This window comes from Protopterus annectens, chromosome 3.part0 (genome assembly GCF_019279795.1).
Source record: "Protopterus annectens isolate FY-2018-M chromosome 3.part0, PAN1.0, whole genome shotgun sequence".
Taxonomy (NCBI): Eukaryota; Metazoa; Chordata; order Ceratodontiformes; family Protopteridae; genus Protopterus; species Protopterus annectens.
In genome coordinates, this window is record NC_056731.1 from 1,129,770,013 (window position 1) to 1,129,785,223 (window position 15,211).

The following is a 15,211-nucleotide window of genomic DNA, read 5'->3' on the forward strand; positions in this document are numbered from 1 at the left end:
GCTGAAGGGCAGACCCCTGTTTGACTGGCTTGCTTGAGCCCACCACAGAAATTCCTTTTGAAGGCATGGAATGAGTGGTATCAAAGCTTCTAAGCTGTGACTGTGCTGAGTCCATAAACTTCTTAGGTACCATTGTAGTTTCCTCATATGCAGCCTTGCTTGTGGAATCAGAAGAATGCAAGATGCCATGTAACCCAGGGCCTGCAGGATTTTCCTTGCAGTCAGCTGAGTTTGTTTTGTCAGATTTTCAAAGTAATCCGGTAGTTGTCTGTTTTTCTTCTGTGAGAAAAGCCATTTGGGTGGTTGTATCTAGTTTCACACCCAGAAAAGTTATTCTTTGGGATGGAACAAGTCTTGATTTGTGAATGTTGACTGTATATCCCAAGGCCTGAAGTAGGCGGATGGCATAATTCAAGTGTTTTACCAAAGTTTGTTGGCTGTCCGCTTGTATAAGGCAGTCGTCCAGATATGGGTATATTTGAATCCCCTGAAGTCTGCAGTGTGCAATTACTGATGCCAGGCATTTAGTGAATACTCTGGGCGCAGTAGATAAGCCAAAGGGCAATGCTGAGAATTGATAATGCTCTGAACCTGCAAGAAATCTGAGGTGTCTTCTGCAACTTTGTCTGATAGGGACATGCAGGTATGCCTCCTTGAGGTCTAGAGTTACCAGCCAAGACCCCTTGCCCAGCATGGGAAGGAGTTGCTGTAGAGTCAGCATTTTGAATTTTGGCACAATGAGATAAGTATTCAGTGCGGACAAGTCGAGAAAAGGCCTCCATTGTTTTTCTTTTCTTGGGACAAGGAATAGTCTGGAATAAAATCCTTGGCCTTGTTCTGAAAGAGGAACCTTTTCTATAGCTTTCATTTGCATCAGGTTGGAGATTTGTTTCAAAGCCTCTGCCCTTTGATTCGGTGGCAGATCTGGCATTCCTTTTCTTTTTGGTAATGTGTGAAAATGGAACCTGTATCCTTTGTCTATTATTTGCAGTGTCCATTTGTCCCTTGTAATACTGTGCCAATTTTCTGAGAATAAAGAAAGCTTTCCGCCAAAAGGTGCTTCCAATTGAGCCCTGGTTGGCGGGGTCAAGGTAAAGTCATTGAGTCTGTCCTTGTGCAGCAGTTGTAGGTCCTGCACTACCTCTCTGGTTAGGAGGCTGCCATTGACGTCCTCTGTAGGAGCCTCTAGCTTGCCCTCTACCTCTGGCACGCCTGTTCTTGCCTCTTTAAAATCTCTCTGTGTCTGGAAAGGATCAATTCTTAGAAGGCCAATTTCTGCTGAATCTTGGTGGTTGGACTTGGAGAAAATCTTTGACTGTTTGTACAGATTTTGCCTTTTCCTCAAATTTCTTTAAGACCTCCTGAGCAGTGGAGCCAAATAACTTTTGCTTTTCCAGTGGAGCATCCAGAAGCTTTGCTTTAACATGATCTGGCAGAGATTGTTCCTTCAGCCAAACATGCCTACGTATGACTGCACCTGTCATTGCTGACCTACATGAAGCTTCCAATGCATCATAACCACACTGCAAGAAATGGTTGCTAACCTGTTGGGAGTTATGTACCAGATCCTGAAGTGATTTGCGATCTAGGGGTTCAGGTGAAGACAGTTTTTTATGCAATTCATCTAACAAATACTCTTGGTACTGTATCATATGGAATTGACAATTTAATGCCCTCATAGAAAGAGTGGCAGAAGTATACACTTTTTTGCCCCATCTCTCTAAAGCCCTGGACTCCCTTTCAGAGGGGAGTGGATTTTTAGTAGTGGCAGTTGCAACCCCTTTAGAGCCCTGGGAAATAGTTTCTGGATCAGCAGAGTGGGCCTTGTAAAGGAAATGATGCGAGTCCGGGACCCTGTAGCACCTATCGGGTTTGACAGGAGCCGGAGGAAGGGAGTCAGGGGTTATGCTAGACTCAGAGTACACATCATCAATGACATTCAAAACAGGAGGAATAGCCAAAGGTCTATGCTGAGGTAAATGCAAAAAAGTCCTTAATCTCTTCCTGGAATCAGAGAATTCCTGGCCCTGCCATTTGAAATGCTCTCTCATAGAGTGAAGGGTCTCCCCAAAGGACAGCTCTTCAGGAGGGGAGGCCGAGGGAATAGATTCCTCTGCATCAGAATCCTCGTAGGCTGAAAAGGCCTCCTCCTGGTAATCCGATAAAGCAGAGCCATCTGAGGCCTCATCAGAGGACTGGGGATCAGTGGGCTCAACCCTGGGCCTTTTGTCTAGAGGAGGTTGAGAGCCCCTGTCCGGATGTGGCTGAGAGCCCCTAATTAAGGAAATAAGGTCCTCAGCTAAACTTAGAATCTGTGAACCTGTAGTGGATCCCTGAGGAATAGCCTTGGGAGGCAAAGATTTTGGCTGTTTAGCAGCTTTAGCCCTGGTGAATGCCTTTATGGACATGGATGCAGGAGGCCTGGCTGCACCACGTGCTGGTGTAGTTTTGTCTAGAGAAATGGTGTCGGATGTTTCCAGAACACCAGTTTCTGAGGGAAATTCTATAACCGACTCAGAAGAGGCCTCCGGGGCCGAGGTTGTCAGTTGAGCGGTTTCGATGGTCGGAAGTACCAAGGACTCTGTTTCAGCCAAGACCGAGACACTCGCGGTAGCCTAGTCGTGGTTTCAGCCGAAACCACGGTCCGCGTGTGTCGGTCCTTGTCCTTCCGTTTCTTGGTTAAATGAGAAGTCGGAGTCTCCGACGGCATATTGCAACAGAAACTAGCCCCACAAAATTCCTCTGCAAACTCCGCCCGACGCCTAAGAGTGCGTCGATTGAAAGAAGCACAGGCTGAACAGGCCGAGACGTCGTGGTCTGGGCCTAGGCAGGGGAGGCAGTAAGAGTGGAAATCCTTATGAGGTATTTGTTTCCCACAAGTTAAGCAATTATTAACTTTAAGCGTTTGATCTGACATCGGCTGAGGCAAGAAAGAGTCCCCAACGGGGTACTTAGCTTTTGAAGTCTTCGGTAGCTGAATTACAGGAGCTGGCCTACCGGCACTTGCGCACTGCTTCTGCTTCAGGCACCACGCGGCAAGAAAGACTGGGGAAGATGGCGTCGGCTGACGCTTTTATACCCAGGCGCTCTGACGTCGGGGAAAGGGCTGACGCCGGACCCAGACTTTGGAATCCGGCCAACCAAAGGGCTGCCTGAGGCAGGACAACCCATATGTAAGGACTGCAGATGCATCCTTGAAGGACATCAAGGATGACAAGATAATATAGCCTAGGCAAACATATATTTAATCTTTGTCTAAGAAAGAGAGTTTACTAATTTCCTTTCTCTGAACATAGTCAAACTATGCTAGCGGTGGAAGGAGGGAGGGGCTATTTCTGCGCTTGGAGTAGTGCAGAAGAACAGTCAGATTTTATTTAGGTAGTCTTTTAATAGTTGTCTGAAGATGGAGAAGTCATACGTAGATCTAATTTGTAGAGGGATAACATTCCATTTTTTAGCAACAGAGTATGAGTAGAGACTTTGGCCAGATGATTTGTGGGGTTTACATATGATAAGACAGTTTATTAGGGTGATAGGAATGCAAAATACGAGTAAAAACAGGGCAGTCATCAGCTTTGTGAATAATGTTCTGTGTGGGGATAACCTGTATGTAATCTACGTGATGAGGCAGTTCGACCAAATTCAAAGCCTTAAGGGCAATACAATGGTGGCTGTGTTTGTTGGTGGCAAATTTTGCAACCTTATCATAGCATATATCAGCTTATTTTTAACTGTAGCTAAAAGCTGGTTAGGATGGGTGCACTGTATAAGACAGATGGAGAGAAGGTAGACAGCAGCAAGAGTGGTTTTGGTGGTGTTGCTAAGTAAGTTTTATGCCTCTACAGCATTTCTAATTTTTGGCGAGTTGTTATGTTATTTTGGACATACACATCAAATTTAAAGTTACCTATAACCATCCTAAGAAGTTTTGTATGGGAAACATATATAGCTGATCTAGTCTTTACAGCTTCCAGCAACTGAAAAGGGATTGACATTTGTCAAGACAGTCTGCACTATTTGGAGTGATGATCACAACACAGTCTTATGTAGTCACGGTTGCATATTACTGTGATATGTTCTTCTCAACAAGACTGGATTGTAAAGGATTTCTGCATGAGTTAAAAAATGTTTCTCTGCCAGTTAGTGCATTGGATTAAAGCTAGGACTCAATAAAATGTTGCTTCCTGTGGCAAGGGTACAGGGTTTGAATCTTTATATCTTTATTTTTATACACTATGTGACAATGACCAAGTTACTTTTAACCAGACAGTACTTCTGGGCTACTGAAAATTTGGGTTAGGCTCTTTAAAGGTCTTCAAGACTGCATACTTAGTAACTATGAAACCAATGTCGTTTGCCTGCCATTTCGTATCACATAGATGATCTAGTTCAGGAAATGTTAGAACTTCACCAGCACACAATTTTTTAATGCAACCAAGGCAATTTACTCTTCAAGGATGAAAGGCATTGTATTTGTAGATGGAGCATTGAAATTCCAAGCTTTCTGACAGCAGTAAACTCTGCTTTAAGTATAGCTCTTATCAACTGATCATTTTTAAAGTCTTTAATCTGGCATTGCAGGAGTAGTGTGCATGTGTTTGCACACTGACTGATTTGAACAGTGCTTATGGTAACTGGGGAGAGCAAAGTAATGAGACACTGGAATGACTGCAGGATAGGAGCACTGGTTCATTATCCTGAATAGGGCCCAATTCCACCATGATTCATCTCTGAATATAGCTGCTTAAAAAATCTGTGCAAACAATATTACTAATAAGCTGTCTGAGGGTATCAAAGCACAGATCTAGTTTTAATTAATAAAGTGGTCAGTGATTATTACAGAACTCTCTATTACTTATCCATCACCTTGTTAACTGACGCTGTCAGAACCAAAGCAAAGACACTTCTTAACTTATTAAATTTGCAAAAAAAACAGCCATCGATGATTTATTTCTCTAGCCCTAGTAATATGCCACAGAACCTGCATGCCTTACAGACAAATTATATAAAAGGCTGATACATTTTCTCATTAACCAATTTTAAATACAATGATCAAATCAAGTGACATGCCCTGTTCCATGAGCAATCTTTGACTAATGTGAATGCCAGGAAGGCAAAGGATCCCAGTGTCTAACCACCACACCACTTATTAAATAAACTGCAGGACATACCTTTATGTCAAAATCAAGTTGTCTAGATTACAGCCATTGCTACCATTACTTGCAGGCTCACACCAGACTATCTGTGACAATAGCAGTGTGTGTTCAGATCACCTTAAAGGTATTAACTTAAGATGAAAGGCCTATTATAACAATTCAGAGGCACCCCACAGTCCACAGGTGTTACCTGCTATGACTGATACTTTGAGGGTACCCTTACCCTATTTCCTTTGACATTAATAATTACTGCAACATTATAAAAAAAGAACTGGAATATTTTACATACGGTAGAAGAACTGAAGGGCGTCCTAGATACTACACCACACTTTATTTTTAAAAACAAGTCACTTAAGAAGCATTTGTGTTATAGATCACAGCATCACAATGGAACTGTTCGATCCAGCAGGAAGGGCACTTTTGCCTGTAGGTCTTGTAAGCATATTATTACAGGTTCAGTTTATACACGTCCCTATGTGAATCTTAAAATCGAGTTAGACTTTTATGCTGACTGCAAAACTACCAACATCGTTTACTTTAGTAGCTGTCAGGTTTGTCATGCCTTTTATACAGGCATGACTAATAGGTCTTTGAAAGATAGAATTTTGGAACATTAGAGGGATATTAGAAACAAAAAGAGAGACTAATTCTTTAGCCCAGGACATCATTTTAAGTTCTTAGTTCTACAGTTATTGGATGTGGGAATTAGAGGGGGCGATGTTGTTAACCGTACAGGAGATGCAGAACAGAAATGGATTTTAATGTTTAATGCAGAAAAAACACCTGGTTTAAATGGGGTATCTAGCCTCAAACCTTTTCTGAAAACATGTCCACTCAAACATTAGTTTGCATTTCTGTACAATATTAAATATATGCACATAATACTTTATATTTTCTTGCTAGTGTAATTTCCAGTATTTTACTTTTTAGGCTTTGCAACTTGATCGTGTGTGCAGTTTTTCCTGGGACTATACCTTTTATTCTAAAAGGCTTAATTGATTTTAGGAATTCATTGGTTAGTCTCATTTTAAATTGAGCACTGTTTCATTCAGTTTTCAGTCTGATGAAGCAATGTTATAATTGCAAAAGCGCTTACTTTTAACATTTTATTTTATTTTGAATAAACATTTTTCAGTACTCAGTCGTGTCAGTGCAGTATTTATTAATTTTTGGTTTACTTATCTCCTTTACTGCACCTCATCCTGTTCCTGTGTTTTTATCCAATATTAATTATCTTTATTCAAGAACTGTACCTCCATTTGTATCTGTACTCCCATCACAAAAACAAACATTGTAAAGAAATTAGACTCTAAATGGGAGTACCTCTGTAAGTCATAAAAGGCATCTGGAATAGTTTTTGAGGTTATAACAGCTATTAAAGCTCTGTAAAATTCTCACAACTCAAACATATTCTGTTATTCGTCCGCTTCTCTGTATTTATGGGCATCAGGCAAGCTTGTCCCTTATTACCAATCCTGTCTTTCTTGGCTACACAACCACGAGCCACATAACAGTTCTGTAAGATAAGCACTCAAGGGGGCAGGGATACATGAACCAAGCACTAAAATACTGGTGTTTGCCACTGACTCCATGTTATACTGTTATACACAGAACCCAGTAGCTGAAATACTACATATAAACAAAACTTCAGCTTAATGTGAAAAACAATAAAACTAACCAATTTCCCACGAACAGGGCAGCACTGCTGCTCCAGGGTAAAGACCATCTGTTCTATCCCTCCTGGTTGTTATTGCTCCCCAAATACCTAGGTATTCAAGTTCATAAATTACAAAAAATAAAAAATAAAGTAAAATCTCAAATCTTTACAGAACATCTTACCTATTCATGCTTGGAGGTCACTAGGTCCAAAGAGTTCATTATCCCACTGTATTCTGCCCTTATCAGACCAACCATAGAGTGCAATGCTCCCTATGGAATGTACCTGACTAGGCATATGCAGCAACTAGAGTGACCTCAGAGGTTCCTTACAAAAAGAAATGGCAAACAAGTCTGCCTTACACAGAGTACCCTAAAGCCCCTTCCCTCTACTCAGTCTCCTATAGATTGCTGAGGGGTAATCTATGACTGACTTACAAGGCATCTGCAAACCCTACCCTTATGAATCTCCTACATATTCCTAAGTCAAAGAGTACCAGAAATACAAGGACTAGGGACATTAATTTTGTCTGTGACTTAAACAGAACATTCTGGAAAGACAGATATGTGTCCCAGAGACTGCCCTTCCTATGGAACAGGCTTCCCATCCATGAGAAGCAGAGTTCCTCTATTACCCAGTTTAAGCATAACCTAGACCAGAGAATGGGGAAAAGGAAATTTACACAGGGGCTGACACTCATGGCCCTTATAGACAGAGGTAGCTTATAAATGCCTGGCTCTCAATGTCCTATTTGGATACAGGACATCATTACTCTTTTGGGAAAAATTGGCTAGGCTTAGAAAGGGCTGTCGGGTCATTAGCCTAGTAACAATCTATGAATCATGCCTAAAATACACACACTTATTATAATGCTACTGCTGTCTTCAAGGACAATGGACAAATATTTCTTTTGAGTTTTCATTGTATACTTAGGCAAAGTACCATCAAAATGAAGGCTGACAAGTAGACCAGTACCTTCACAAAGGTCTTTGCTATCAAAATATATTTGTGGGCCATATCAGCACAGAAACAACTTAAATGGAAGAACCAATACAGTGTGTATACAAGAATGTTAATTAAACTATGATGGAAACAAATAACTATATTGATACAGTACAATGCAATGACTCTCCCTCAGCATTCTATGTATGTGCCAAGCATTTATCTGAGAAAGAAGGTAATGTGAGGATGCTTCTTTAAATTCTTAGTGTCTTTCAGTACAGAAATACAAAAAAAATATAAGTGGTCATGTGATACCCTGTGTTTTAATGTCACATTTGTTAAAAGTAACCAAGCTGGTAAGACACCATCTCATGTTTGAGTATGTACTTTACTTGGATAGGAATCACATCTTAAATATATGCCTAACTCTACATTCAAATACATTTTTGAATGAAAAGGATACCATAAAGCAAATTAAACAATGCAAGAAGCTTAACCCAATGGGGAAAAAGCTGTTTGACTTTCAATGGCATAGTTTAGCAAGACAAAAAGGCAGGACTAAAAGTATTCAACATGTCTGCAGATGTGAAACAATGGTACTGAATGAATTACACACACACAAAAAAAAATCCAAGTACTGTACGGCTTGTGAACATATAATTTTAGGAAAAATAATGCATGAGCTCCAGAAAGACTTATTCTACACTATTTTCACTTCTACATGAAGGAAAATACTAAGCCCTCTGGTATTCGGGCCGACTGAGGGCTTCCCCTGGCAGAATAACTCAAATGTGATGACTGCAACAGTGAATCACGAAGAACATCTCCTATTAATATCTAAAACCTGACTTAGTTCTATAAAATGGCTATCCAGCAACCACATCTGAGTTGAGCAATTCTTAACAGGTTGGACCACTTACCTCATAGGTTAAAAATCAAACCACTTCAGCTCTGAAAGCATCAGCACAGTACTAAATCAAATAATTCCAACAGCACAACATACTTTGAGAGCTAAGTATACTGGGTCAATATCACTTTGTTGAAAAAAACTATTCCTCAACCTCTTTATCGAGCCCTATCCATCAAAACTTAAGCCATCGAAGAATCATTTCAGCTAAGTTTCTCCCAGGGAAAAAGATTGCTCGGCAAACCTATCGAACATCACAGAAAATACATAATTTAGAACTCAGTCAAGGCGGGGCTGCACCCCCCCCACACACACACCACCCCTAAACATATCAACACTAAGATCTCACTACAGTGAGGAAAACTGCAAACTCCCAAAGATGGCCAACTAGTATTTCTCCCTGAGAAAAACTTTCTGAAATGGTCATTCGATTAAGTTTCGACAGATAGGGTTCGAAGAAGAGGTATTCGATGAACAGTTTTTCCAAGAAAGTGATACAGACTCAAGTATACCTTAAGGTAAGCCAAGCTTCCCAAAAAAAACACACTCAGAGCTCAGAATACCTTAAGGTAAGCCAACTCCACCAAATAATTACTTTACAGTGGTACTGCACACTAAGATCACAGACAACTCACCAACAATGCAGCAGAATTTCAAGACGTCTACAATGCCATATCGCATATTTTAAATCTTGCTACTTTCACTACAATCAGCATTTCTGAACTCGAACAATCCCACTCAACAATGACAATGAATACATTTTTACATTACTACAATGAGTATTCCTTAGTTAGAATCTGAACACAACATTAAAAATAAACAAAATAAGTAATAGCATACAGCAGTTGAGTGTTCCTTCTTCTCATGCAACCTGGCACTGCGACGCTGCTCATTATAAGAGTATTGCTTTAAAGCGTTAAAGACGTGGTTGGACAGCTTCAGATCCATTCCTAATCCATCACCAACTTGAAATTCTGGTGCAAACTAAAAAGAAAAGGTTTAAAAAAACAGGTTTAGAAAATAATCTATTTCAAGTATTTTAGGTCTTTATTAGCTCACATCCATGTATTTTTTATACCCACTACAAAAGCCCACGATTCGAATGCCAGCAAGTACATTACTAAAGGCAAACTCATTCAATGCAACCATAGAATATTCAGGAAAAAGTTTTAAGGGTGACTTCACCCAGCCATGCATATGCAAACCTAAATTTACCAACACTAGGGCTGCACAACATTGGGAAAAGAGAAAATACCAATTTAGGGGGAACACCGTTGACATGGTATGATCTCACAGTAATGCTAAAACAACACTAAGGCATTCCAGTAGTGTAACTTCAGGGAATCAATATTTGAACCATCACCAATCTTACTACATTCAGAAATGATTCTGCATTACATTAATGGTTGCTGCCCTTAAATAACAGAAAAGAAAATCAAACTAAGCTTTAACAATAAAATTAACATAAAAAGTATAGCAAGTGAAATGAATCCCGTTTTTCTACATTCAGACACAACATTTCTTGACCTGCGACCTTAAAGTTAAAACACGGCGAGGTGGAAGGGAAGCAATGACGGTCTTTGTGTTGAGCAGTGCTCTGATAAATTCCAATGTCTAAGTTGGGTGAAGTTGTGATTTCTTGCAGTTTATGGTTACTCCTAGGACAGCACAGGTGTGGAGAATCTGATCTCTTGCCTGCATGAGTTGATGCCTGGTCAGAATGGTAATGAGGCAGTCATATAGGTAGGGAAAGACCTGGAATCCCTGCAGTCTGAGGTATGCTGCTGCTACTACTGCCATGTATTTAGTAAATACCCTGGGGGCTATGTTGAGTCCAAAGGGCAGTGCTCTGAATTGGTAATCACTTGCTCCCAGCCAGAAGCGTAGGTACTTACTGGACCACCTGTTCATCTTTATGTGATAGTAGGCGTCCTGGAGATCTATTGAGCACATCCAGCTGTCCTTGCCCAGAAAGGAAAAAATGGACTGAACCTTGATCATCTGGAACTTGGTTTGTTGAACAGATTTGTTTAGATTTGTGAGATCCAACATTGGTCTCCAGTCACCTGTTATTTTTATTGGCACTAAAAAGAACTTTGAGTAAGTTCTGGATCCTGTCTGGTCTGGTGGGACCTCTTGGATGACTCTTTCTTTCTAGAAGCTTTTGAATCTGAATTGCTCGTTGAGCCTGTGGAACATTGAGGATTTTCCTGGGAATTGGGCATGGAAGGGGAAATGGTACTATAAAATCTCTGGATATAATCCTCTGCACCCAAGTATCTTTTGTTAATTCTAGCCAGGCTCTCTGGTGCAGGGACCATCTTCCCCTGACTGTCTCCAGAGGTGGACAGTCAGGCCTCCATTCAGGAGCGCCGATAGGGTTTATCAAAGAAAGATTCTCGTGAACCCTGGTTTTGTGGGCCACCTCTGCCACGAGCGCGACAATGTCCATTAGAGTTCCCCCCATCTGCTTCTGGGGGCACTTCCTCCATACAGGTCATGGAATGAACCTTGGGATTACTTGAACCACATTTTCAGGCCACTACGTTGATTCCTAGAGGTTTTCTAGGGTGCTGAAAAACGTATGCCCATGGCAAACAAGATCTTACCATATTCTCATACCTAGAGAGCGTTTCTTTCATTTTAGGGCCAAAAAGGGATGTTCCATCAAAGGGAGCATTGACAAAATTAGACTGAAATGGCTCCACAAAGTCGCATAAGTGCATCCAGGCATGCCTCCTCATGGAAATGCCTGAATCTGCAGCTCTTGAGGTTGGTTCTTTCCACTATGTTGGAAATTGACCTCATGAAACTATTGGAAATAGCCCGTAGGGTTGTCAAATGAGAAGTTAATGAATCCCTAACCTCTGCAGATATGGTTCCTGAGAGAGTATTTGATAACTCTTTGGTCAAATCTCTCTAACGTCTAACAAAATGTGCCAGGTAGTTCAGTAATCCTACTGCAGAAGTCGCTGAAGCAAAGACACGCTTCCCCAGTCTGTCCATCGCCCGTGACCCCCTGTTGGGGGGGGGGTGGACAGTGGAACTCTCATCAGCTAGATCCTTCTTTGTGGCCACCACAACGACAACAGCATCAACTGGAACCCCCTTTCCCACAAAACTGTCTGTCCGCAGGTGGTGCCATGTCCTTGTGAAAGATCATATATGGAGAAGCAATGGAAAAAGCTTGCAATTCAGAAACCCTCATAGCCAAAGTTATGGCAAACAGGAAGGCAGTTTTCCATGACAAGAACTTGAAATCGCATGAACTGGCAGGTTCAAAAGGACTCTTAGTCAGAAACTGCAGCACTAAGGTTAAGGCCCACGGAGGTCAGAGATCTTTAACAGCCGGTCTTAGAAGGAAAACACCCTTCATAAGCACTTTGCAAAGTCTGGAAGAGAAAGTACAGTTGTGTACACTTACCATAAATGTAGATGTTCGAGTGTATTCACTGTTGCAGTCATTACATTTGGAGTTATCTGCTTGCAGTATCCCTCAGTCGGCCTGATTAACAAAGTCTTGGGTCTTGCGTCAGTTGCTGTCCCTTCTTCCAGGACGTCAAGTCATCAGGGGTATAAAACATGCAGGTGACGTCATTACATCAGTTTTTCTTGCCTCAGATGTCAGGTGCCCCCCTAATGGGAAGCAATCAAATCTATAAATACAAGGATATACCTCCAACAAAAATGCAAATGCACCAAAAAGCTTTTAGAGCATAGTAAGTGAGAGTAGAGGTACAGCCAAAAGAAGAAAGGGGGCTGGAGGGAGGGTAACCAGGACTGCAACAGTGAATACACTCGAACATCTACATTTATGGTAAGCATACACAACTGTACTATGTTCTTCGTGTTTCACTGCTGCAGCCATTACATTTGGATAGATTCCCAAAGCTAAGGTTGACAGGAGGAATTTAAATAGAATTAGGACCAGCTATCAGGCCCTGCAAGACTGCAGAGGCAAAACCAGCTCTGGATTTAGAGAAAACTGGCAAATGATAATGCCTGCTGAAAGTATGTATAGAAATCCAGGTAGCAGCTTCTAGGATGCCCCTAGTAGGGAAGCCCCTGAGAAAGGCTGTAGAGGTAGATGCAGCCCTAGTTGAATGGGGTCTGATGCCTTGTGTGACAGGTTTTCCATGGTGCTTATAGCAGAAATGAATGCAGTGGCCTATCCATTTTGAAATGGTTTGTTTTGAAATAGCTTTCCCCTCTGTCACTGCAGCAAATGCCACCAGCAGTTGATTCTCTCTGAGGTTTAGTCCTGTCCAAGTAGAATCTAAGCTGTCTGTGCACATCTAAAGAGTGCAGTATTCGTTCCCCTTTGTTCTGTGGGTTAGGAAGGAAGGTACGCAAATGAATGGACTGATCAAGAGCCACAATGGATACCACTTTGGGCATGAAGGAGGGATTGGTTCTGAGGGACAACCTGTCCGCATGAAAGATGATGAAAGGTTCCACTGCCATAAGGGCCTATAATTCAGATACCCTTCTTTCAGAAGTGATTGCTAAAAGGAAGGCTGTTTTCCAGGAAAGAAATTTTAAATTTGCAGTAGCAACTGGCTCAAAAGGAGGAAGAGTGAGTTTCTCCAAGACGAAGTTAAGATTCCAGGCTGGAGTTGGAGCTCTCCTAGGTGGCCTTAAATTTTTGGCCCCTCTGAGGAAAGTACAGTTTTGTACCTACCATAAATGTAGATGTTAGAGTGCTAATACAGCTGCAGTCATAACAGATGGGCTCTCCTGCCAACAGGCGGGTCCTCGGTCGGCCGAATTCCAAAGTCTAGGTCCGGCGTCAGTTGTCGTCGCTTCTTCCCTGACGTCAGTGCGACAGGGGTATAAAAGAACCAGCCGACGCCATTTTCTTCAGTTTTTCTTGCCCCAGATGTTAGGTGCCCCCAGAAGGAAGGCAATACATAAAATTATGTAATAATGCAATGCAATATAATCAAAAAAATAGAAGTTATGTTCTTACCATAACGTTCCATGTTAGTTGTCTTCTTCTCGCATTCTTCTTGCTGGATGGGTTCGGAGCCGACCTCGGCTCCGACTCGGCCACTCTAAAAACTCGAGAGTTGGTTCCACCGGCTCGAGGCTCCCCTTATATCCCACAATGCTAGGCGAGAGTTACCTCAGATCTCGTTTGTAAGCTAACCCCAGCTTATAACAGAAACAGTATAACTGTAAGAAACAGAATCCACCTCTAACAACAGGAAGAAGAAGGGTGACCTACATCCTGAAACAAGAAATATGCAATAATAGCATATAGCTAAGAAAGAGGTGGTAGAAAGAGAGGTCACGATCACAACTCCTCTAGGTCTGTCCAGGCCAGGGGGAAGGAGGGTGGGGCATAGAAGAAGGCGAGAAGACAACTAACATGGAACGTTATGGTAAGAACATAACTTCTATATGTTAAGTTGTCTATCTCGCCTTCATTCTTGCTGGATGGGACAGCGTCCCTAGCACCTTGTCCTGGGTGGCCTAACGGAACAGACTCCTGAGAACAGTGGAACCAAAATTAGCTCTATGCCTAGAAGCTAAATCCAACTTATAATGGGAAATAAAAGTGTGAGGAGTAGCCCAAGTAGCCGCCGCTGAATGGTGTCAATAGGCAGTCTGTCTTGGAAGGCTAGAGAAGTAGCCAAAGCTCTGGTGGAATGGGCTTTAGGCTTATTAGGCAGTTTTTGGTGTCTAATCTCATAAACAAGGGTAATCAGAGATGTTAGCCATCTGGATAAAGATACCTTTGAAACTGGAAGTCCCTTTCTGCTTTCCATAGGAGACAAACAGCTGATCAGATTTTCTGAATTGTTTAGTCTTGTCCAAGTAGTACCTTAATTGACGATGAACATCCAGACAGTGTAATTTTTGTTCAGACCTATTTGAATACTCGGAAAAAGACAGGAGGTCAATGCATTGGTTTAGATTTGATGTTGAAACCACCTTAGGCAAAAGGGCGGGTTAGTTCAAGGAAACTCTGTCCTTATGGAACACAAGGTAAGGAGAGCGACAACTGAGTGCTTGAAGTTCTGAAATTCTTCTAGCTGATGTGATAGCCACCAGAAAGAGAGTTTTCCATGATAATAACTTTAAGGAACATGAAGCTGCAGGTTCGAAGGGGAAAGAATCAAAGAAGCAAGAACTAAATTTAGGTCCCAAGGAGAAGGAGGATTTCTTACAGGAGGTCTGAGAAGAAAAACTCCTTTCAAAAACTTTGCAGAGTTTGTGGGACATTAGGGCAGATTCAGAAATACCCACATGGAAATTAGAAATAGCTGCCAATTGAACCTTAAGAGTAGATGGAGATGAACCTGCATGGAAGAGTTCAGCAAGAAAATCAAGGACTAGTTGGATGGAAGCGGTGAAAGGATCTATGTCCTTTCCTTGTGCCCAATATGAGAAGCGTTTCCACTTACTCAAATAAATCTTTCGAGTGGAAGATTTATGGGAAGCTATCAAAATATCTCTAACAGAGTGAGATAATTGAGGAAGCCTGGCTACGGTTGGAAGTGGAGGAACCAAGCAGTGAGGTTCAGAGAGGGAGGGCGATGAAAC

General features: G+C 41.7%; 1 protein-coding gene across 1 annotated transcript in view; it reads right to left on the reverse strand.

Moving 5' to 3' along the window:
- The window catches only part of RIOK3 (RIO kinase 3), a gene marked incomplete in the record, with an annotated part of 1,226,621 nt that overhangs the window by 709,848 nt on the left and 501,562 nt on the right, over window positions 1–15,211 (reverse strand). Inside the window, 1 exon segment of the mRNA XM_044065363.1 lies at window positions 9,503–9,646. Coding sequence (XP_043921298.1) covers window positions 9,503–9,646 — 144 coding nt within the window.